This window comes from Bos indicus x Bos taurus, chromosome 10, assembly GCF_003369695.1.
Source record: "Bos indicus x Bos taurus breed Angus x Brahman F1 hybrid chromosome 10, Bos_hybrid_MaternalHap_v2.0, whole genome shotgun sequence".
NCBI classification, from domain to species: Eukaryota; Metazoa; Chordata; class Mammalia; order Artiodactyla; family Bovidae; genus Bos; species Bos indicus x Bos taurus.
The window spans coordinates 36,693,957-36,719,585 of NC_040085.1; the positions used below are offsets into that span (position 1 = coordinate 36,693,957).

General features: G+C 41.1%; 1 protein-coding gene, 1 long non-coding RNA gene and 1 pseudogene across 4 annotated transcripts in view; 1 reads left to right on the forward strand and 2 right to left on the reverse strand.

The window, feature by feature from the left end:
• LOC113900184 overlaps positions 1 to 25,629 on the reverse strand; it is a 160,517-nt gene that overhangs the window by 3,055 nt on the left and 131,833 nt on the right. The gene's annotated exons all lie outside the window — the stretch shown is intronic.
• Positions 437 to 537, reverse strand: LOC113900512 (annotated as a pseudogene).
• Positions 20,983 to 25,410, forward strand: ARF6 (ADP ribosylation factor 6). 3 transcript variants are annotated; one of them, XM_027553696.1, is made up of 2 exons: positions 20,983 to 21,271; positions 21,667 to 25,410. In XM_027553696.1, the coding sequence occupies exon 2, from the start codon at positions 22,153 to 22,155 to the stop codon at positions 22,678 to 22,680; it is 528 nt and encodes a 175-aa protein (XP_027409497.1). In that variant the 5' UTR covers positions 20,983 to 21,271; positions 21,667 to 22,152; the 3' UTR covers positions 22,681 to 25,410. The 3 variants fall into 3 exon arrangements, with proteins under 3 accessions (XP_027409497.1, XP_027409498.1, XP_027409496.1); XM_027553697.1 differs by having other exon boundaries at positions 21,032 to 21,106; XM_027553695.1 differs by lacking the exon at positions 20,983 to 21,271 and adding an exon at positions 21,363 to 21,566.

The following is a 25,629-nucleotide window of genomic DNA, read 5'->3' on the forward strand; positions in this document are numbered from 1 at the left end:
AGGCTTTAGGTTCATCCACCTCATTAAGACTGACTCAGATGTGTTCTTTTTTATGGATGAGTAATATTCGATTTTATATATGTACCACAGCTTCTTTATCCTTTCATCTGTCCATGGGCATCTAGGTTGCTTTCACGTCCTAGCTATTGTAAACAGTGCTGCAAAAAACACTGGGGTACATGCGTCTCTTTCAATTATTGTTTTCTCAGGTTATATGCCCAGTAGTGGGATTGCTGGGTCATATGGTAGTTTTATTCCTAGTTTTTAAAGGAATCTCCATACTGCTCTCCATAGTGAGTCTATCAATTTACATTCCCACTAACAGTGCAAGAGGGTTCTCTTTTCTCGACATCCTTTTCAGCATTTACTGTTGGTAGATTTTTGGTGATAGCCATTCTGATTGGTGTGAGGTGATACCTCATTGTAGTTTTAATTAAAAAATATGGAACACTTCACGAATTTTTGTGTCATCCTTGTGGAAGGGCCATGTTATTTGTATTGCTCCAATTTTAGTATATGTGCTGCTGAAGTGAGCACTATCTTCACATTTTCAAAGAAGGGTAACGCTTTGTTGTCTCTTCCTGTCAACTGCTCCTATCAAATTCTTCCATCAGTTATTTCCACACCCATCTTCGCTCCCTCTCTCCCCTCCCCTCTTATATAGAGACTCTAAGCTTTCTTTCAAGTGTCCTTTGACCTTGCCTCTCTTTCCAAATAAAATGTTTTCATGGTTGCCCTTCCTGAAAGCATGTTCTACAGTTACTACATTCACTTCCTAACATTCTGTCTTCAGACCACAGCCCACTACCCACTGAAATTATTATAAGGTTCCCGTATCTAAGCCTCCTAATTGGCAGTTCTAAGGGACTCTTTCAGACTATGTGACACAATTTATGCCCCGCTCAACCATCTGAACTATTTGTGACCACTACCTGCTCCCTGAAGGTTTCTCCCTGGTTCTTGCTGACAGCCCCTGCTGGGTCCTCTAAAGTTTTGCTGCTCTTTCTGCCCACTGTATAAATGTTATTCTTTGTAGATCCTCCTAAACCTTCTCTGTAGTTTTTTCATGCTCTTCATGCCTGATCTCACCAGTTCTCAAGGTTCTTAAATCTGTAGCTCCAATGTAATGGTCTTTTCAGAGCTCTAAATCTGTATTTCAAGCTGCCTACTAGGTGTTATATTGAAATTATTCAAAACTTCAAATTCAACATGTGCAAACAAAACTGATCATCTTCTGGTCCCTTCCTCCAAACTGTTTCTAACTTCCTATATTCTCACTTTCTACCAATATATGTAGTTGGTCACTTCAGAACTCTCTGAGTCATTCTTGACCACTGTTTGATGCATTTAACACCAGGTAAAATTTATTTTTTGTCTATCCAATAATGAGCAGTGTGCTAGGTAATGGAGATATAGTGGTGAAGAAAAGGGACACGGTGGGGAGACAGAACATAGCAAAAAAAAAAAAGTTACAAGTTGTGTTAAGTGCCATAAAGTAAACAAAGTGCTGAGATAAAAACAATAATGACAGGAAAAGGGGAGAGGACCTATTTTAGAGAAAGCAATGATGTAAGCAGATCAGGGGGGAGGGGGCTGTAGGAAATCTCTGGAAAGAGAGAACCATGCATGACTTTCCTGACATAGATCAGATCAGATCAGTCGCTCTGTCGTGTCCGACTCTTTGCGACCCCATGAATCACAGCATGCCAGGCCTCCCTGTCCATCACCAACTCTCAGAGTTCACTCAGACTCACGTCCATCGAGTCATTGATGCCATCCAGCCATCTCATCCTCTGTCGTCCCCTTCTCCTCCTGCCCCCAATCCCTCCCAGCATCAGAGTCTTTTCCAATGAGTCAACTCTTCACATGAGGTGGCCAAAGTACTGGAGTTTCAGCTTTAGCATCATTCCTTCCAAAGAAATCCCAGGGCTGATCTCCTTCACGATGGACTGGTTGGATCTCCTTGCAGTCCAAGGGGCTCTCAAGAGTCTTCTCCAACAACACAGTTCAAAAGCATCAATTCTTCGGTGCTCAGCCTTCTTCACAGTCCAACTCTCACATCCATACATGACCACAGGAAAAACCATAGCCTTGACTAGACGGACCTTTGTTGGCAAAGTAATGTCTCTGCTTTTGAATATGCTATCTAGGTTGGTCATAACTTTTCTTCCAAGGAGTAAGTGTCTTTTAATTTCATGGCTATAGTCACCATCTGTAGTGATTTTGGAGCCCAAAAAATAAAGTCTGACACTGTTTCCACTGTTTCCCCATCTATTTCCCATGAAGTGATGGGACAGGATGCCATGATGTTCGTTTTCTGAATGTTGAGCTTTAAGCCAACTTTTTCACTCTCCACTTTCACTTTCATTAAGAGGCTTTTGAGTTCCTCTTCACTTTCTGCCATAAGGGTGGTGTCATCTGCATATCTGAGGTTATTGATATTTCTCCCGGCAATCTTGATTCCAGCTTGTGTTTCTTCCAGTCCAGTGTTTCTCATGATGTTCTCTGCATATAAGTTAAATAAACAGGGTGACAATATACAGCCTTGACGAACTCCTTTTCCTATTTGGAATCAGTCTGTTGTTCCATGTCCAGTTCTAACTGTTGCTTCCTGACCTGCATACAAATTTCTCAAGAGGCAGATCAGGTGGTCTGGTATTCCCATCTCTTTCAGAATTTTCCACAGTTTATTGTGATCCACACAGTCAAAGGCTCTGGCATAGTCAATAAAGCAGATATAGATGCTTTTCTGGAACTCTCTTGCTTTTTCCATGATCCAGTGGATGTTGGCAATTTGATCTCTGGTTCCTCTGTCTTTTCTAAAACCAGCTTGAACATCAGGAAGTTCATGGTTCACATATTGCTGAAGCCTGGCTTGGAGAATTTTGAGCATTACTTTACTAGCGTGTGAGATGAGTGCAATTGTGTGGTAGTTTGAGCATTCTTTGGCATTGCCTTTCTTAGGGATTGGAATGAAAACTGACCTTTTCCGGTCCTGTGGCCACTGCTGAGTTTTCCAAATTTGCTGGCATATGGAGTGCAGCACTTTCACAGCATCATCTTTCAGGATTTGGAATAGCTCAACTGGAATTCTATCACCTCCACTAGCTTTGTTTGTAGTGATGCTTTCTAAGGCCCTCTTGACTTCACATTCCAGGATGTCTGGCTCTAGGTCAGTGATCACACCATCGTGATTATCTGGGTTGTGAAGATCTTTTTTGTATAGTTCTTCTGTGTATTCTTGCCATCTCTTCTTAATATCTTCTGCTTCTGTTAGGTCCATACCATTTCTGTCCTTTATCGAGCCCATCTTTGCATGAAATGTTCCTTTGGTATCTCTAATTTTCTTGAAGAGATCTCTAGTCTTTCCCATTCTGTTGTTTTCCTCTATTTCTTTGCATTGATCCCTGAGGAAGGCTTTCTTATCTCTTCTTGCTATTCTTTGGAACTCTGCTTTCAGATAGTTATATCTTTCCTTTTCTCCTTTGCTTTTCACTTCTCTTCTTTTCACAGCTATTTGTAAGGCCTCCCCAGACAGCCATTTTGCTTTTTTGCATTTCTTTTCCATGGGGATGGTCTTGATCCCTGTCTCCTGTACAATGTCACGAACCTCCATCCATAGTTCATCAGGCACTCTATCTATCAGATCTAGTCCCTTAAATCTATTTCTCACTTCCACTTTATAATCATAAGGGATTTGATTTAGATCATACCTGAATGGTCTAATGGTTTTCCCTACTTTCTTCAATTTAAGTCTGAATTTGGCAATAAGGAGTTCATGATCTGAGCCACAGTCAGCTCCTGGTCTTGTTTTTGCTGACTGTATAGAGTTTCTCCATCTTTGGCTGCAAAGAATATAATCAATCTGATTTCGGTGTTGACCATCTGGTGATGTCCATGTGTAGAGTCTTCTCTTGTGTTGTTGGAAGAGGGTGTTTGTTATGACCAGTGCATTTTCTTGGCAAAACTCTATTAGTCTTTGCCCTGCTTCATTCCGTATTCCAAGGCCAAATTTGCCTGTTACTCCGGGTGTTTCTTGACTTGCTACTTTTGCATTCCAGTCCCCTATAATGAAAAGGACATCTTTTTTGGATGTTAGGTCTAAAAGGTCTTGTAGGTCTTCATAGAACCGTTCAACTTCAGCTTCTTCAGAGGTTACTGGTTGGGGCATGGACTTGGAATACAGTGATATTGAATGGTTTGCCTTGGAAACGAACAGAGATCATTCTGTCGTTTTTGAGATTGCATCCAAGTACTGCATTTCGAACTCTTTTGTTGACCATGATGGCTACTCCATTTCTTCTGAGGGATTCCTGCCTGCAGTAGTAGATATAATGGTCATCTGAGTTAAATTCACCCATTCCAGTCCATTTCAGTTCGCTGATTCTTAGAATGTCGACATTCACTCTTGCCATCTCTTGTTTGACCACTTCCAATTTGCCTTGATTCATGGACCTGACATTCCAGGTTCCTATGCAATATTGCTCTTTACAGCATCGGACCTTGCTTCTATCACCAGTCACATCCACAGCTGGGTATTCTTTTTGCTTTGGCTCCATCCCTTCATTCTTTCTGGAGTTATTTCTCCACTGATCTCCAGTAGCATATTGGGCATCTACTGACCTGGGGAGTTTCTCTTTCAGTATCCTATCATTTTGCCTTTTCATACTGTTCCTGACGTAAGAGAAGGCATTTTAGCCTAAGTCATTCTGTGATCCAACCTTGGTCCCAATGCTTATCCTTGAACAAGTCTCTTATGAATAATCTTAAGGGAAAAAAAGAATGCAGGAACAAGTGACTGTTATGAGGCAAGAGAAGTAACAAAAGCACAGATAATAAATCATTTATAAAGACTCCCAGTTCTGTTTCAGTAGTAAAGATTAGCCTGAAGTGCTTAACTCCCAGATTAACTGGAACCTAAGGGATGATGATGTTGACCATTGGTCAGACCCTGATGACTTTAATCAACTAAAGCTTAGACTCTGCTTATCTTTGCAGCGAATCTGTGCTGGCTTCTCCTCTGCCCAAGCCCCTTCATGATTATGCATTTACCCTTAGCTTAAAGTTTTGCAGTTCTGAGCTCACTGCTTGGGAAAGATTCCTGGTGTTCTCCTTTTCTGCTGCAAGAAATAAATCCTTCCTTCTTTCAATCTTTGGCTTGGATCAACACCCACCAAGAGAACAGAGTTTTTGGGTAACAGCTAAATAAGCCTCCTTGAGGAGGTGTCATTTAAATTGAGACCTGAAGAATGAGGCATCAGTTAGGGTACCTCAATTGCAAGCAGTAAGGACTGTCTGTAAACTGAAGTAACAAACTCCACTTAAGAAGGGATTAATTGGAAGGGAAGAGGAGTGTGAAATAAAATGTATATTTTATGAAAAAAATTTAAAAAATAAAAATGTATGTTTTATGGCAAGATAAGAAAAATTTAAATATAAAAAATTCTGCCTTTTGGCCTCCTCTCTCCTGCCACCGTGCATAGTGTATCTGCATCATGGATTAACCAAACCGTCCCCATCAGCAGGAACGTCTCCCCAACCTTAAACAGCAACATTCTCCTAGCACCAACAAGGCAACTCCTTCAAAGATAACATTTCTTCTTGATCTTGTAAGGAAGGGGTCACATGACCTACCACAATGGCGTTTAGATCTTTATTATGTAATCTGTCCATATACATCATTTGATGTGTCAAAAAAACTTATAACTGTGCCTATACTTCTACAATGTTCTCAGAGCTTTCTGATACACTCTTCCTGAGTTATAATCCTCAAATTTGGTTGGAATAAAATTTTCCAATTCTTAGATTGACTAACTTTTTTTTTGTCGACAGAAGAAATGTGGCAGAATGAGAGCTGTCCCCCAAAGTCTGTTCTTTCCTTTTACTAAACTAATAAATTTTCAGTTGAGCACATGAAGCCCCGGCTAGAGACCACATTTCCTAGTTTCTCTTAAGGCCAAGTGTGGTCAAGTTCTCAGTAAAAGTGATATGTGCCACTTCTGCATCACTTGCTGAAAAATAAATCAACTCTGCTCTTTTGCCCTTACCCCAGCACTGAAGTGAAGTCGCTCAGTCATGTCCAACTCTTTGCGACCCCATGGACTGTATCCTGCCAGGCTTCTCTGTCCATGGATTTTCCAGGCAAGAAAACTGGAGTGGGTTGCCATTTCCTTCTTCAGGGGATCTTCACAACCCAGGGATCAAACCGGGATCTCCCGCATCGTAGGCAGATGCTTTTACTGTCTGAGCCACCAGGGAATTCTCCCCCAGCACTAGATGGCGCCAATGCAAACCTCTGGCAGTGCCCCAGCTTTAATCATGCAAATAAGGAAAATGATAACACTCTAATGTCAGAAAACGAAGAGCAATTGAAAAGCTTCTTGATGAGGATGAAATAGGAGAGTGAAAAAGCTTGCTTAAAACTCAACATTCAGAAAACTAAGATTATGGCATCTGGTCCCATCACTTCATGGCAAATAGATGGGGAAAAAGTGGAAACAGTGATGGACACATTCAGTAGTCATGTATGGATGTGAGAGTTGGACCATAAAAAAAGCTGAGTGCCAAAGAATTAACTGATGCTTTTGAATTGTAGTGCTGGAGAAGATTCTTGAGAGTCCCTTGGACAGCAAGGAGATCAAACCAGTCAATCCTAAAGGAAATCAACCCTGAATATTCATTGGAAGGACTGATGCTGAAGCTGAAGCTCCAATACTTTGGCCACCTGATATATAGAGCTGGCTCATTGGAAAAGATCATAATCCTGGGGAAGATTGAAGGCAGGAGGAGGAGGGGGCGACAGAGGATGAGATGGATGGTATCATCAACACAACGGACATGAGTTTGAGCAAACTCTGGGAGATGGTGAAGGACAGAGAAGCCTGGGGTGCTGCAGTCCCCAGGGTTGCAGAGTCGGACCTCACCTCTGGTGAGGTGATGTGCAGCATTAAGAGGAAAGAAACCAGAGCCCATGGATAACTTACTGGAGTTGAACAACCCTGTTTGCCTGGGCCACTTCTACCTCCAGACTGTTACATGAGAAGTAAGTTCCTGTAACCAAGCAGAACCCTATGTGGCTTTCCCAAGACATACCCTCCCAAGCAACTCATATCCTCTGCCTGTCTTTATTTTGTAGAAAAACTTTAGCATCCTCAGCCTTCCCTGAGTTCCAAAGAATAAATTTAATCAGAGAAGTGAGAAAATGTAAAAACAAAAGAAAACAGACAAGCAAGAAAAATAATAAGAGTTTAGCCATGAAGTGAAGTCAAGGACTTCTAGGGCCTCATCAAGGGCTATAGATAATGTTCTGAGCCATGTTCTTTGAGCTGCTTTGCAGATACTGAAACTCCCACTAGGTGGAAGAAGTTAACAGTATGCTGCCCACAAGAATGTAGGCTGCAGACCAGCTGGTATCAGAAGGGTGATGATGTTGACTTCTAATTATCTCACCACCAATCAATCAGAAGAATGTGCATGAGCTGATCACACACCCTGTAACCTTCTTGCTCATCCTATCTTTAAAAACCTTTCCCTGAAGGCCACTGAGGAGTCTGGGCCTTTTGAGGATTAGCGACCTAGACTCTGCTCGGTGTCTGCAATAAAAGCTGCATTTTCTTTCACCACCACCTAGTGTCATTAGATCGACTTTACTTCACACAGTTAAGTGGACTCAAGTTTGATTTGGTAACACGCCTATCTCATGTAAATCATTATATTTTGGGGTGTCTATTATTGCAGCATACTCTGTCCTCTAATTTAGGGAAGCTCACAGAGGAAACTCTGGCTAACCAAAACTCAGAAAGGGCAGGAACTGAAAGAGCTCCAGGCATCTTCAGGGCACCCCAAAAGGATGAGTCAGCCTTGACCTCCTGTAAGGAGTCTGATTTTCTATTTTGCATTCTGTATCCTTCTACAATCACCCTTTTATACTCATATCCATTTTTTAAGATAAGTAAAACTTTTATGTTCTGCTTTTCAAATTTGTCACTATACTTTTAGTGGCAGTATGTCTCTCAACTTGATGTATAATTGATGATTTAAATTGAACCACTATCAGTTACACTAACCACTATTTCATCATTCTATACTTTTCACCTGTATTATTTTATGAATTAGTGATATACATAATACCCAGTACAAAGTTAATTATGCACAAATTTGCATCAGTCACTTTTCTTTCAGCTTTATTGAGGAACAATTTTCAAATAAAATTGTAAGACATTTAAGGTCGTGTACAATGTAATGAATTGTGTCCATTGTAAAAGGATTTCTGCCATCAAGTTAACACATCCGTCACCTCACGTGTTTACTTTTTTGTGGGGGCGACATTTAAGTTTTACTTTCTTAGCAAATTTCAATTGTACATCCAGAAGTGGAATTGCTGGATCATGTGGTCGTTCTACTCTTTCTTGAGACACAGCCATACTGTTTTCCATAGCAGCTAAACTCGTTTGCAACTCCACCGACGATGCACAAGGTTTCCATTTTCGCCGCATCCTTGCCAGCTTTTATCTAAGTTTTTACTTATTAACATTGCTCTTTCAAACATAACCTGAATGACAGTTAATTTTGAGGCACTAAATGTCAGAATCGATTCTGCATTCATTCCAAATGGAATGTCTCAACCTGTATACACACGTCCATTCACTTGCGCTCGAGTCATTTATAAATCAGTCCTTCAGGGGAACGTTAATGGGGTCAGACCCACAGGGTTTCTGCCCTGGCAGCCGGGAGAGAAGGCTTGTGGGTAAACCGGGTCCCGGCTTACCGCCTCAGCAACAACCAAGCAGGGGACTAGCCTAAGGCCAGACCCTGGACCGCATAGCCGGAAAAGAACACCAGAGGAGAGCTGACGCGGTTGAAGAAAAGAAGGCGTTAAGATCACCCGCCAACAAGATAAAGAACGAGCCCAGTGCACTGCTTCCAGCACCAACCGCCAGCTTGGTCCAGCCCAGCCCACTACTGAGGAATGAGGAAGTGGGGAGGCGGGGCCTCCGAAAGGGAAGGTGGGGCCACCTGGGCAGGGACAGGCGGGGCCGTCTGGGGTGTGAGAGGCGGGACCCGCAGGGCTGGAGACGAGAGTAGCCCGGGGCCTGCGGAAGGTGGGGCACGGAGGAGGGTGGGGTGGGACACGAAGGAGGGTTCGGTGCTGGGGAAGGGGGTGAGAGGCTGGGTCACTAGGGGAAGGTGAGGCGGGGCTTGTCTAGGACGGAGACTCCGGAGGCGCAGGGGGAGAGGAGAGAGGGGTACCGCCAGGGGGCGAGGATCTCCGCGGTCTGCGGATCTCAGTCCAGTCCTGGGCTTCCTCCTCCCAAGAAAGCCTCCCGGCCCCGCGGCGCCTCGCAACCGCGCGACAGTTTCGCTGCTGCGGACAGGATTTTCTTTATGATAGGTTATTTGCATTTCAGAGACACGCCCATATGGGCTAACCCCGATTCTGTTACATTTAATAAAGGAACAATGGATTAACGAGAGGTAATAAACATTTACTTCTTGGGCACACTCTGAAGGAAAAGCCTTTAGTGTAGTTAATACACAGTATCTCACAATGTCTATCAGAAGTTCATTTCTTGTGGCAGGTTTTCAAATATCAGAATAAATCCTTAAGTGAACACAGTTACTTATACGGTGTCACGCTGCTAGACTCATAAATTAAACTTGTGGGGTTATTGTCCTCAATTTAAATATCTTTGACTTTTATGCGACAGTAGCACTCCATTACAACATGGCTATTTGTTACACTGATTTTGATCTGAGGTGAAATAAATCACGTCCCCAAACCAAAACAATACATTAAAATCCTGATATTTAGCAAACTTTGTCGCAGTTATTGATTCTAACTCTTTACACCAATGTGGCAAAAGCTTTCTACTGTATTTAATTTATTCATTTGCCTTAGAACGTTTCACTTTCATCAGATTAAGTTTGAAACAGTGCTTCCTTTGTTTAAGGACACCATAGAATCAGACTAATGCCACACCCTGCCAGAATAATTGGCAAATTAATTTGCTTTTTTGTAACTTTCTATTCTCAAGGTTAATTATTTATTGAGGTTAGTATATTTGAACAGCCTGGCTTTTGGTATAGAAACAAATATTTTAAACTGCATACAGCTTATACTGACGAAGGTGAGAGAGGATCAAGATATCGTTCTTTAAATCATTCATTCACTCATCCAACAGTTAACCATTGAGCCAGTGCCTGCTATGTGCTGCTAAGCTGCTAAGTCACTTCAGTCGTGTCCGACTCTGTGCGACCCTATGGACTGCAGCCCACCAGGCTCCTCCGTCTATGGGATTTTCCAGGCAAGAGTACTTGAGTGGGGTGCCATTGCCTTCTCCGTGCTATGTGCTAGGTGTCCTGAAATGTTAACTATTAATTAATACTGGGGATAAAAGTTAGATTAAAAGTGTAAACAGAAAACAAGGAAGTTGTTTGACATGATACAAATAGTCTAAGATACAGGCTTATGACTATTCAGCTTGAACCTTGAGAAAAGGGCATAATTTCTAAGAGAAGAATGACTGGAATAGTTCTAATCTTGCATGACTGCTGGCCTCTGGTTATGACTAGTATCAAAATCCTAGGGCTTTCCCTATACAAAGGTGGTGAGGAGGGTAATATCTTCCCCTTGAACTCCTCCCCTTACCTTGAATCAGTGGAAGCTCATTGAGGCCTTCTGAGGTTAAAATGGCAATGTACTTTCACTTTTATTTTGGAGAGGGAAATTTTAAACTTTTGGAGTGTGGTTTAGACAGCTTCTTATTGAGATTTCATAATGTGATGATTGAATATATAGCACCATGGTGCTTGCTAGGAGATGTTTTATAAATACATTATTTTATCACAAGTCACATTGATAATAATTAAAATGTATTGTTATACCAAGTTTTCTCTATATTACAATTTAATATCAAAATGATTCATAGTTTCCTCAGGGTGTGCCCTGAAAAAAGGCCTATTTATACACAGTATTAAAGGCACAGTCTGCTTGTGCCTATTCAAATGAACCCCCTTGCTGTACAATGGCAGAGCTCTAATTCATTTTGTTCAACTCATTTCCCAAGAGGCCATGGCCTAACATGTGGCAAGAAACAAAGACAGACAAAATCACTATGTATTAGTTGCAATATTCTGTAAAAGGAGATAATCTATAGTCACCATGATGTATGGATAAACAATATTACATATTACAAAAAGAGTATTTGTATAAGCAAGACAAATAAATACAAATGCTGAGTTATGCTTTATCGTTTTTAAAACAAATATTAGTGCTCTTGTACAGTAATATAATAATATAGACTAAAAGAGTGATTTACCCTTTGTGATAGAAATTTATTAAACTAGTAAGCCTGTTTATGCATTTATTCATTCATTCACTCTATCATTAATCATTGAAAGTGAAGTTGCTCAGTCATGTCTGACGCTTAGCGACCCCATGAACTGTAGCCTACCAGGCTCCTCCGTCCATGGGATTTTCCAGGCAAGAATGCTGGAGTGGGTTGCCATCTCCTTCGCCAGGGGATCTCCCTGACCCAGGGATTGAATTGGGGTCTCCCACATTGTAGGCAGACGCTTTTACTGTCTGAGCCAACAGGTAAGTCATTAATCATTAGGGATATACAATTAAAACCACAATGAGATACTATGTCATACCTACTAGGATCACTATAATTTAAAAAAAAACTGTATAATAATAAGTGTTGGCAACAATATGGGGAGCTCTTGCACATTGTTGGTGGGAATGAAAAATGGTGCTGTGAAAAATGGTTGGCAGTTCCTCAAAAAGTTAAGCATATGATTACTATATAGTCCAGTGATTCTATTCCTAGCCACAAGAACTGAAAACAAGGAATCAGTTACTTGTAGATGGACGCTTGCTGCAATATTACTCACAATAGCCAAAAGGTGGAAACAACCCAAGTGTCCTAATAGAAAACCATGTGAACAAAATACTCACCCATAAAGAGGAAAAAAGTTCTGATGCACTCTATAGCATAAATGATCCTTGAAAACATTATGCTAAATAAAAATTTGCCAGACACTAAAGGACATATATTGTAAGATTCGACTTATATGAAATATCTAGAAAAGGCAAATGCATAGAGACAGAAAGTAGAAAGAGGCTGAGGGGAGCAGAGAACGGAGAGGGTGGGGGGGGGTGCTTAATGGATATAGAGTTTTTGTTTTGGGGTGATGAAAAAGTTTGGCAAATGGTGCTATAAATTTCCTTTTCATCACTGCTTTAGCTGTGTCCTTCAAAATTATATACATTGTATTTTTACTTTCATTCATTTCAGTGTATTTTCCTTCCCTTTAAGACCTCCTCTTCGACCCATGAATTATTCAGAAGTGTGTTGTTTAGTCTCCAAGGGTTTTGAGATTTTCCTGTTACCTTTCTGTTATTAATTTCTAGTTTGATTCCACTGTGGATGGAGAATATAGTCTGTATGATTTATAGGTCTTTAAATTTTGTTGGTATTGCTTTTCTGGCCCAGAATATGACACTTGATAAGAGTGTATATGCTGTGGTGTTAGGTGAAATGTTCTATTAGTTTTGATTATTTTGGGTTGATGCCATTGTTGAGTTTTTCTATAACCTTGTCGATTTTCTGTCTAGTTTGTTCTATCGGTTCTTGCAAAAGAGGGACTGATGCCTCCAACTACGTTGTTGTTGTTGTTCAGTCGCTCAGGCGTGTCTGACTCTGTGACCTGATGGACAGCAGCACCTGAGGCCTCCAACTATGTGGATTCATCTATTTCTTCTTTCATTTCTATCAGTTTTTGCTTCACACATTTATATTCCTTTATTATTGTTTATAATTATATATAATTCTTCCTCAACAATCTTTAGAACCAAATCAGAGAGTGTTATAAATTTTTACTGCAATCATCAAAAATAATTTAGAAAGAAGAGAAGGGAAATCTATTATATTTACCCATATTTTTGCTTACCATGTTCTTTCTTCCTTCCTGATGTTCCGAGATTCTTTTTTAAAAATATTTTATTTTTGTTTATTTATTTTGGGCCATGCTGGGTTTTCGTTACTATGCAGGCTTTTCTCTAGTTTCAGAGATCGGGGGCTACTCTCTAGCTGCAGTGCACAGGCTTCTCATTGGGGCCTCTCTGGTTGCAAAACACGACCTCTAGGGCATGCGGGCTTCAACAGCTGCAATATACAGGCTCAGTAGTTGTGGTTGCTGTGCTCTAGAGCACAGGCTCAACAGCTGTGATACATGGACTTAGTTGCCCTGCAGCATGTGGGATCTTCCTGGATCAGGGATTGAACTCGCATCTGCTGCATTGGCAGACAGTCTTTACCACTGAGCCACCTGGGAAACCTCCAAGGTTCTTTTTTTAAAAAAAATTCTTTCCTTTCTGTTCAGATAACTTCCAGCTTCCTTTGGTAATATTTTAGGAAACATCTGTTGGTGAAATTCTCTTTATTTTCCTTTGTCTGAGAATGCCTTGATTTCCCCTTCATTCTTAAAACGTATTTTCACTGGATATAGGATTCTAGGTTGACAGCTCTTTTCTTTCAGGACTTAAAAAATGTCCTACCACTTCCTCCTGGCCTCTATGGTTTTGGATAAGAAATCCACTGTCATTTAAATAGTTTTCTCCCTTGTAGGTAAGGTGCTGTTTTTCTCTGGTTTTGTTCAATATGTTTTATTTGGCTTTCATTTTAGGAAGCTTGATTATAATGTATCTTGATGTGGGTCTCCTCAGGTTTGTTTAGCTTCTTAAATCTATAGGTTTGTGTCTTTTGCCATATTTGGGAAATCTTTAGCCATTATTTCTTTGGGAACTTTTTCAGCCCACTCTATACTTTCCTTCTAGGAGTCCAGTGATAAAAACATTAGAAATTTTGTTATAGTAGCACAGGTTTCTGAGTCTCTTCTCAATTTTTAAAAAATTCTATTTGTTCTCTGTTGTTCAAATCAGGTCATTTCTATTGTTTTATCTTGTAGTCCACTAATTGTTTTCTCTGCCCCTTCTATTCTGTGTTGAGTTCATCTGTTGAGTTTTAAAATTTTGGTTATTACATTTTTTTCAGTTCTGAAATTTCAATTTAGTTCTTTATATCTTCTATATCTTTTTTGAGACTTCCTATTTCTTTGGTGAGACTTTCTATTTTTTCAGCTGTTTCGAATGTGTTCACAATTGTTCACTGAAGCATTTTTACAATGGCTCCTATAAAATCTTTGTCAGGTAATCCTAACATCTTTGCCTTACTGATATTGGCATTTATTGATTGCCCTTTTTCATTCACTCTGACGTTGTTTGAGAATTTGATGTTTTTTTTTTTTTTTTTTTTGAGAATAAGCTGTGCTTTTTGTTTGAGATCTGAATATTTTGACTATTCTAAGACTCTGAATTTTATTTAACCTTCTGTTTTAGCTGGCTTCCTCTAGCACTTCTCCAACAGGGAAGTGGAACGTCACCTCACTACTGTCAAGTTGAAACAGAAGTCCAGGTTCCTTACTAGAATCTGTTGACAGCCTGGGGGGCTTGTTACTTCTGGGTGGGGGTGGGATCACTGGCTCCCCACTAAGCCTCCAGGGATACCTCCCAGGCTGGAAGGGGTAGAAGTGCCTCTTTACTGCTCCCAACATGGTTTTCACTGATACCACACCATGAACGGTGAGCACTGTTGAGGATCAAGAGGGTAATGGTGGAAGAGGGGCCTGGCCTCTATGTGATGAAAATCTGACTTTCCAGTAGGCCTTCGCTGATACCACCCCCACTGATTCAACCTCCTTACTGCCTAGCTGAGGTGGCAGTGCAGGCTCCCCATGAAGTTTCCAATGACACCAAGGGCTTGGATGGGGCTCATCAACACGACATGGGGATGAAAGACCTCTTCCCCACTCTGCCTAGTGAGGAGGCAGGAGATTAGGGCACCTTGTTAAGAAACTGGCGAGGGTGAAAGCCTAAGCTGCTCACCTGGCCCTTCACCATGGGTGAAGGTGGGGCTACAGCTTTTTTCTTTGGGTTTTGGCTGGAGTAAAGTGGTTGTTTTTGAAAAGTTTTCTGTCTTGCTAGGTTGCCCCTTTCCTAATTCTTTTTTAAAGAGAGAATATCCCTGGAGGTTTTTTGGCATTTCCAAGTTGCCAGATTCTTAAGCTCCAAGTCTGGGATACATGAGGCAAAAAGAAAACCCAGGGAACTCACCACCACATCATTCCTTGAGCCTTTAAGTCCCTGGTCAGTCTGCCTTCTCTTCATCTTTCAGTCTTCTTATGCTTCTTTTCTATGTAATATCCAGGGTTCTTAGTTGTACTTAGAAGGAGGAATTGAAAAAAGTATGTTTACGCCACTTCCTGGAAGAGGCTGTGTTAACTTTTTTCTTTTTAGATGCACCATGTGGCTTGTGGGATCTTAGTTCCCCAACCAGGGACTGAACCTTGGCCACGGCAGTGAAAGCACCAAGTCCTAACCACTGGACTGCCAGGGGATTCCCCTATATTTTATTAATTTTATTGATTAACTTCTAATCAGAGCAAATGATACTGATCAAAAAAGTTCTCCAGAAATTCTATGATGTCTTTTCCTCCTACATTAAGAGAATTATTGCTCTAGCATGCTGCTGCTGCTAAGTCACTTCAGTCGTGTCCAACTCTGTGGACCCCATAGATAGCAGCCCACCAGGCTCCCCAGTCCCTGGGATTCTCCAGGCAAGAACACTGGAGTGGGTTGCCATTTCCTTCTCCAATGCATGAAAGTGCAAAGTGAAAGTGAAGTCGCTCAGTCGTGTCCGACCCTTAGCATGGACTGCAGCCTACCAGGCTCCTCCGTCCATGGGATTTTCCAGGCAAGAGTACTGGAGTGGGGTGCCGTTGCCTCCTCCATGCTATAGCATAAGAGAATGCATTAACATATTCTAAGAGCTCTAATAAAGCAATTCAGAGATAGGTCAAAAGACCAGGTCACAGAGTGGTTTAGAGCTTTTTATAAATCAATTATTAGATTTGTCAATAGTCCGTTCCTACCTACTCCAGTTCTAATGGTGGTTTTATTACATAATAGTGGTGACAGTATACAATTATTTTATATTAGGTATTATTCATATCATATATAATTTTCAATGAAGCATTAAAGTCTGTAACTTTGATATGTTGTTAAAATTTGTTTTGCTTGCATACTACATTGATACATTTTATAAAGCTATAACTTTTATTTTTAAGTAACAGAAGCCTACTGGAGCTTGAAAGAAAACTGAAGGTGAAAGTGTCAGTCGTTCAGTCATGTCTGACTCTTTGCTATCACATGGACTGCAGCTCTCCTCTGTCCTTGGAATTTTTCAGGTAAGAATACAGGATTGGGTAGCCATTCCCTTCTCCAGGAACTTTTCCTGACCCAGGGATCAAAACCAGGTTTCTTGCATTGCAGGCAGATTCTTTACCATCTGTTACCAGGGAAGCCTTGTGGAGCTTGCTTTAGCAAAAAGAAAGGTCATTTTGTATAAAGATGCAAGTACTTCATGAAACTCAAGGGTTGGTATGGAGACAGACTCCAGGAAGGGCCTGGAACTGTGCAGTGGAGCCCAAGGTATAATATATTTTGTCTCAACTTCTCACTGTACATCTGCTTTATCTTTCTTGCCAAAGACTCTGCCACCAGAATATGGCTGTGACACAGTCCCTAGTTAAGAGAATATGGACCCACTGGGAAGAGACAGACTGATAATGGTCTTTCTTCCTTCAGTTCAGTTCAGTTGCTTAGTCATGTCCAAGTCTTTTTGACCCCATGGACTGCAGCATGCCAGGCCTCCCTGTCCATCACCAGCTCTTAGAGTCTAACCAAACTCGTGTCCATTGAATCAGTGATCTGATTTTAAATTCTCAGGAATGAGTACAATTAGCAAGTTAGGATCATGAGTCTACCTGTAGTCCATTTGGTATGATGTGAGGTGTATGCGTGGAAGTAGAACATGGAAAAACCAGTAGGGGTGACAGACGTCTACTCCTGTGTTCCTGTGGGTGGGGGTGCCATTTCCAAAGACAGCCAAAAGTGTTCAATACACTGGGTATCTTGTTCTATTCCTAGAATCTCTGATACATGGTTAACAATGTATCTACATTGAAACTGTTATAAAGTCACAGGTTTACCTTCTTATACAACCAACATCACTACTGTGAAAGTTGAATTCATGACTTAGTATTTCTTGTAATGTTTAAAAGATATAATAAGCAGCAGAAAGACCCATTTTTACATTTGGAAATGAAGTCAAACATCAGAAACTGCTTCAAAAGGCTCCAGAACTTTCCTTTTCCAGCATCAATCTAGTTAATTTGGGAAGTCAGCATACAGGGGACCAAGGTTTCCCTATGGTGAAGAGAGTATAGGAAGTGTCCCCCTAGTTTACCAGAGAGAGTCACCACACCATTGACTCTGGTTTATAAAACTGTAAAGTTACCCCTGAAGCCAGTCTTGAGCTCAGCAGGCTTATATTATCTGACTAGTATTTGTGGACATATAATGTAGTAGGTGTCTTTCTAAGCCTTTTGGAATATAAATCTTTTTTACTTGAAATGGAAACAAACTCATAAAATTTGCCCAGCTAAGCCATTGTTAAATTGGTTATAGTGTAACATTTAGCTAGGATTTTACAACCATTTCCACACTCATAAATCTTGGTCATTGTTCTCAGAATTTTATATTAGAAGTAGAAGTAACTACAAACAGTAATTTACTGATAGTCCAAAGGTACTGAATAGCAAAAAACTGTAGTTCAAACTTTTGTTTTTAGTTATATCTTTTCCACTCTTAATACTGCTGAAAATGAGAGAAAGTCTTCATACTCAGGGATAACTAAAGTAATTATCAAGGTTTTGATTGGGATATACTTTTTTTTTTTATGGTTAAAGAGGAAAAACTAGCAAGTAGTTCTTCAGCTGACATGGGAAGAGGGAGTGAACTATCATTTTGGCTTCCACCCTCAATGTGTGGCCAGAATTTCCCTGATCCTGCATAGGATAGAAAGAAAGATACTACCGAGATACAAAGTGAGTGATTTTTCAAAGTTATAGGAGTTCAGAAATAAGGGTAAATAGCATGAGGTGCTATTGTTAAAGAAGACATTTATTTCATTTTAAAGTGGAAAGCTAAGTCATTTTATGAAAGTAAATATTTTTCTTATAAGATGATGCTTTAGTCAGGGATACAATAAACATGTGATATTGAACAGATTAGACATTATGAAATGGCATTTAAAAGTGAAGTCTTGTTTGAAAGCAAGCTGGAGAAATCTCTTCATTTGCAAGCTGAGTTAAAAGCAGAGATCCATTTTTCTATAGGAGTTAGCTTACATTTGTGTCTGTAACTTAAAACAGTGAAATAAAATGCAAACTGAGAAATTTAATACTTTATTTTATAAATATAAATTTGTTTATTTATAAAATATTTCACTGAATGACAATATTTTTTAAATTGAAATTTACTTTTTAAATTGTTTCAAGAAAGTGTCAAGAAAAAATTTTATCAGTGATATGATGATTTAGTAGTTCTCTAAGTTGTTACTTTTTGCAGATATTTTGGTTTTAGTGAAGTTCACTTTTTTAAAAAAAGTGTGCATATATAGAGTTAAAATTTTTCACTGTATGTATATTCTGGTTATTATTTTTTTATGATCATTACTTAAAATAATCTATTGTATAATTTGTTACATGAAGAGCCACTGTAAGATATGCTACTGTATGAAAATCTTGACTAACCTATTATTTCAAACCACAGATAAAAATTGTATATGTGCTTCCTTTTTTGTTTTACCTCCTCTGTGGTATAAAAGATATTCATTTAGTAAATAATGACTGAACTCCTGAGACCTACATGCTGTCACTGAGGACATTATGTGGAGAATGCAAAATCTCTGTCTTCACTTACTCTGTTAGAAGATAAATGGAAGTTGGCTTTCAAACATAAACTGTTTTAGCCCTAGCACAGTACCAGTGCCAGGTAGATGCTAGTGCTTCAAGTTGCTTCAATTTTTAATTATATCACACCTTTCACTGAAAAACAAGTAAAAGCCCAGAAAATCAATCTTCCATCTAGTTGGGAAAACTGGAATCTGCTCTGAGAAAACTATTGTGTTGGAATGAAGCAAGATACAATAGTCACTGCCTCATATAAAAAATTCCTTCCTCAAACAATAATTACCATGGAGCTTTAATAATTACTATGGCATCAGAAGGACTGATGCTGAAGCTGAAGTTCCAATACTTTGGCCACATGATGTGAAGAACTGACTCATTGGAAAAGACCTTGATGCTGGGAAAGACTGAAGGCAAGAGAAGGGGACAACAGAGGATGAGATGGTTGGATGGCATCACTGACTCGCTGGACATGAGTTTGAGCAAGCTCTGGGAGTTGGTGATGGACAGGGAAGCCTGTTGTACTGCAGTCCATGAGGTCACAGAGTCAGACACAACTGAGCAACTGAACTGAACTGATGGCACCTTATTTATATTGGCTTGGCCAAAAAATTCATTCGGGGTTTTCCCATATCATTGTACAGAAAGACCTGAATGAACTTTTTGGCCAACCCAATAGTTATAAAGCATTGTAAGTTATAAGAAATACAGTTGACCCTTGAACAATAGGGACATTGGAGGTCTCACCTCAACACAGTCCAAATTCTGAGGATAACTTCTAGGTCACCCCCAATATCCCAGGTTTCACATCTGTGGATTCAACCAACCCGGATTGTGTAGTAACATACTACAAATCTATTGGGAAAAAAAAAAAAAAGCCAAGTATTGATGATACAAGTGGATCTGTGCCATTCAAACCCATGGTGTTCAAGAGTCAAATGTAATATAATCGAGCTTCCAAACAACCGTGTGAAGTACTCAGGGAGATAGCATAATTTTGGGTTAAGAGGATGAGCCATAGATTCACCATTTGATCTCAACTCTGGAACCTTCAAAAACTTACTTAACCTCTCTGACCCTCAGTTTCCACTAATACTCAAAGTTACCTCACATGGTTGCTGTGCAGGTTGAAGGAAAATATTTAAAGTATGTAATACAGTGTTCATCATGACAATCAATAGTGACTATTTTCATTCTGGATGATATCATTCTTCATCTGTTTCAACAGCTTAAAGAAGATGGAATTTACAAAGGTTTAGAGGAAAGGATTCACAGCTATGAAATGGAGGGGTGACACTCTGAACCCCAATCTTCTGACTCTAAATCCTTTTTTCAGTTTTAAGACAGTGCATGCATATTCAGGCTGATGGTAAGTAAATCACTGCTAGAATATTAACAACTTTGGTAATTAAATTTACTTCAGGCTGACGTTTATGAGGTTATCATTTAACCCATCTACCACTATCACATTTTCTTGAATTGTGAAATGAGAAGTATGTTACCTTATGTTATTACAGCATTTTCTTTAAAAAAACGAAACACTATTTTCCTGTTTTTCCTTCATTTCCAGCTTTCACTTTAAGTCTAACTTTACCAATAAACATCTGACACAAAAAGGTTTCCTGAAGTTTTCTACAAACATTATACTTATTATTTAATCCTCAAATAGGGTTTGCGGACAGCAAAGTCAGTAGTACACTCAGTTTAAACATGAGATAACTCAGTAAGGTTAAATGTTCAAATCGAGGCAACAGAAGTAGTCTTTCTAATTCTTAAAGTTGAGAATGAGTGGCTGGGTGAGAAGTTACTACTAATTACACTAAAAGATGATAATATTTACACATGAAAAATTATCACCTTCTAAAAAGTTGAAAAAGCATGGAAACTGTTGATAATACTGTAATTTAAAAAAACACACAACAGAAACGTGGACTGGTCCTGCCGAGATGTGTTAAGATTGGGCTCAAATGCCCCAAAGACGGGCTTCAGAACAAACCCAAGCTCAGTAAAAGCTCCGCACTGACTGGCAGATTCCACGCGAACCACTTGCCTACCACGTGTCTTTCAGGAAACGCACAGAACACAAGGGATAAAAGGAAGCCAAAGAGGGCCAGGGGAAAGGTAAAAACCGTGGCTAGGGCTTCCCTGGGAGACTGAGGGCTCCCGAAGGCTGCGGCAGGCTGGAGGGACCTCGCGGAAGATCAGGCAGGCACTGGGGTCTGCGAACAGGCCTGTAAGGAGCATGGGGAAGGCGTTCGTTGGGGGAGCCGGCGGTCCGTGAGCCCCACCCTTTGGAGCTCCGTAGAGGATCGGCTCCCCTGGATCGAGTTGGGGGTGGAGGAAGTGAGAGCGCAGAAGAAGGAATGCATAGAGGAAGGAGTCGCTAGAGGAGCAACAGGTGGGAGCTAGTCAGAGTCCGAGGTTCGCGGGGGTGGGGGTTGGCCGCACCTGCGAGACCTCCGGGCCGCCGTAGCCCCGCCCTCCGCGCGTGGCGCCCCGACGCTTGGCGCGCGGGCCGCTCTCCTTACAGAGGTCGCTCTTGCCCGAACGGTCGGACTCCCTCTGTTGCGCCTGCGTAGTCGGGAGGGGAAGTGAGGCGGTTTCCTCGGCGCCTTTTCCGGCGGCGGCAGCGGCAGAACTGGGAGGAGGCTGTGGAGGCCGGAGGGAGCCCGCGCGCGGGGCGGCGGCTGGAGGTAACCTCCTGGGCTGAGCTGGCGAGGCGGGCCCCCTCGGCCTCCGCTCTCCTCTGGGGGTCCAGCAGTAACTCCCTTTTCCCTCTCTGTGTCTCCGCAGGCAGCGCACCGAGTTCCCGCGAGGATCCATGACCTGACCGGGCGCCGGAGCCGCGCTGCCTCTCGGGTGGCCTGGGTCGGTGGTGAGCGCGGTGCTCGCGGACCGGGGACCGGGCCGAAGGGCCGCAGTCTCCCGCGGCGGAGCCAGGAGAAGGCGGAGGAGCGGGAACCGCGGCGGCGCTCGCGCGGCGCCTGCGGGGGGAAGGGCAGTTCCGGGCCGGGCCGCGCCTCAGCAGGGCGGCGGCTCTCCCGGCGCAGACTCAGCGCCCCGGCGGCCGCGGCGCCTGGAGGAATCAAGTTGTGTGGTGGGTGATGCCCGAGTGAGCGGCGGGCCCGGGCCTCTGCCCAGAGGAGGCGACTCCCACGCAGGCCGCGCGGGCGCCCTCGCGACTGGGAGGCTCCGTTTCTGTTTCGCGGCGGCGGCGGCGTTGTTGGCGGAGGGGACCCGGGACACCTGAATGCCCCCGGCCCCGGCTCTTCCGACGCGATGGGGAAGGTGCTATCTAAGATCTTCGGGAACAAGGAAATGCGGATCCTCATGTTGGGCCTGGACGCGGCCGGCAAGACAACCATCCTGTACAAGTTGAAGCTGGGCCAGTCGGTGACCACCATCCCCACTGTGGGTTTCAACGTGGAGACGGTGACTTACAAAAACGTCAAGTTCAACGTATGGGATGTGGGCGGCCAGGACAAGATCCGGCCGCTCTGGCGGCATTACTACACCGGGACCCAGGGTCTGATCTTCGTAGTGGACTGCGCCGACCGCGACCGCATCGACGAGGCCCGCCAGGAGCTGCACCGCATTATCAATGACCGGGAGATGAGGGACGCCATAATCCTCATCTTCGCCAACAAGCAGGACCTCCCCGATGCCATGAAACCCCACGAGATCCAGGAGAAACTGGGCCTGACCCGGATTCGGGACAGGAACTGGTATGTGCAGCCCTCCTGTGCCACCTCGGGGGACGGACTCTATGAGGGGCTCACATGGTTAACCTCTAACTACAAATCCTAATGAGCATTCTCCACCCATCCCCCGGAAAGGAGAGAAATCAAAAACCCATTCATAGGATTATCGCCACCATCACCTCTTTCAATTGCCACTTTCTCTTCTTTTGAATTTGAACTCTGGAGTTACAGTTCTGCGGTTTGGGGGAGGGGGTTAGGGATTTTCTTTCTTTTCTTTTTTTGCTTTGCGTTAGGATGCTCTGATCTGACTTTTTGACATGAACACAAAGTGCTAGATGCTCTTGTTGACTTCCAGCAAATGGGATGGGGGAAATATAGCAGTTCTTGGTAAACTCCTTTATAATAATGGTTTGATTTTTTTATCTCGAGAGAATCTTCTTTTCCAATGTATGCTTTTTTCCTTTTTGCCCAGTTTCCTTATCACTTGCTGTAGATGGCTTATTTTGCATTCATGCAGACTATGTTGCAAGTCTGTTTCATCTAGTAAACTGAAAATTATTGCTTAATCAAACTGCCGTTTGTCTTTTATATTTAAGGCCTTTCCCCCCCCTTATGAGTTCTGACTTTAACTTAGTAAATTCAAATGTGACCTTTTATATCTAAGACCAGTACAGTAAACTTAGACCACAGTGGCAAATAATGAGTAATATCCTTGTAATATGTTCCAGTTCCACATCAGTATGTTAAACAGGTAATGTAAGAAGTTCTTTGAATTTTCAGCTATTAAGTTCTGAAACATACATCATGCATGAGTAAGGATAAAACTCAAGTTCCCCATTGCAAAGCTAACTTACACTGCATAAAACTATGAAAATATAACCTGTCAAGGACACAGATTTTTTTTCGCTGCAAAGTTAGCAACTTTGCTGTGTTTTCCCTCTTTGTTAACTTTTAAAACATACTCTTCCAGAAAATGGAGCAATAATGGTGTATAACATACACAGATGAAATATTTGTAGATATTTTAAGTGACTTTTGGGCAAAACTGGAATATATCCTTTTACCATGTTTCAAATATCTAAGACCAGTAGATTTTAAATTACTGGAATGGTTATTTTGTTCATTAATAAGTCATTTAACAATTCAAATTATATGCACCTTTTACCTAGTTGGAAAAAAAATCTGTTTCCACATTATAGCAACCTGAAGATGTCTTTTTTTTTTTTTTTTAGTAAGTGAGTGATCCATATCTCCATTAATTAGAACACTGGAAAAGATGTTTTATAAAAAGTATTCTGTTGGATTAACTCATGCAAATAGATATCCTGTTGGTTCAAAAATACACTATCTCCTTTAAGGAAGGAAATGTGATGAATGAATGATGTGTAGACTTGAGGAATGACAAAGGGGAAGTAGGATGTAGAAGAAGAACCTACAGATGACAATGAATGTAAACTTATTTTCTTCAAGTGTAAGCAATGTGCTTGCTGGTGATACCCAAATCTTAACAAGATTACTTGCTTAGCTGGTTAGGACCAGTAACTAGATTATTGAGACCACTATGATAATACTTTGAACCAAATGTTAATGCTTAATACAGAATAGTGTAGCAGCATCTGGTTCTTATGTAGCCTTAAGGATTAATTGTAGAGATCCTCAAGGAATTAAAACTTAGGGAATTTCAGAAATGTAGACTGCAAATGCAGTTTACAGGAAAAGGTGAAGTGGGTTTTGTTTATGAGGGTGTCTGAAAACAAAAATTGAACGGGATATCATGGTATATGATTGGACAGTATTGGTCCTTCATGCTTTGGCCATATTGTATAATGGAGCTTTTACCAAAGATGTATGAGAAATACAAGGCTATAGAAAATTAACTCTTCAAAGTAAAACTCTTGACAAACGTTTTACTTAAAGCAGATGAGAAAAGGTGCTATGTTGTAGGCTCCTAATGGTGCAGAGGGATTTTTGAATTCAAAATGCAACTAAAGTATCAAGTTCTCAGTTTCACTTTAGTAGAAGTATCTCTGGAAATGAAGCTGACACACATCTAAGAACATTTTCGTTGCTTTTAAAATTCCCAAAGCTCCATCATACATTTAATTACTAGTGTGTTAAATGATTACATATAAGGTACATAAACATGGGTTATACAAATATCAATGTTACAGTAACATCCTGAAGCGACAAGCACAAAGGTATAAATGCCTAAACTGGAGGAAACTTGAAACCCTCATGTTAATTCTTAAATGTAGTATTTCTAACTTGTGACAAGACAGATTGGTAGGCAGCCATTTTTGTGTCTTAAAATAACTGGGGGCATAGTTAAAATTTTATACATCAAGTGATTGCTAAGGAATGTTGCAGGTGAGATGTGGTTATTTTTAGTTTATTTGAAATGTCTTAAGGTGGGGGGAGGAGGGGAAGCAAATATCTGAAATTTGGAAAACCCTAAATCTTTTGATAAGAAATTGTGATTTTCACTTACGTTATCTTTAAGGATATAAAAGGTTGATAAATTGGTGTAGTTAAATTGAGCCATAACCATTGGTGGTCATGGGGACCGGTAATTAAGCCTGCAGAAAAAAATTACAATCTAAGAATTTAAGAAATAAGATCCTGAAGATTTTGTTTAATTGCATCAATTTCTGTATTTTATGTGCATTTAAAAACTGCAGTAAGTTGAATGGGGTTAATCTTGTCTAATAATAAGTAAATGAGTCTGTAGACTGTGATCTCCCCAAACTAAAAAGTACAGTACTTGGAATTGTGTTCTTTATGGTTGTAGTGTTGGTAAAGCACTAATATGCAGAAAATAAAGGAATTACACAGTGCAGTTTCTCACGTTATGTTACTCGTTTGAACTAGATTAAGTGGGACGTGTGGTGTGTTGGGCCATGTTTTATTCCAGGGATATATGGTACAAAGTGACTTAATTTGGGAGTCATTTAGCCTTTGTAAGAAGAAAAAGAATCAGTTTGGTTCTTGTGATTCTGGCTATCAAGGAAATTTTGTGCTGATTTAGTTCCACCAAATTTAATCTGAATTTATGATA

What these genes read in the sequence shown, in the direction of transcription:
- ARF6 (XM_027553696.1), top strand. Translation starts at nt 22,153, where the DNA reads ATGGGGAAGGTGCTATCTAAGATCTTCGGGAACAAGGAAATGCGGATC.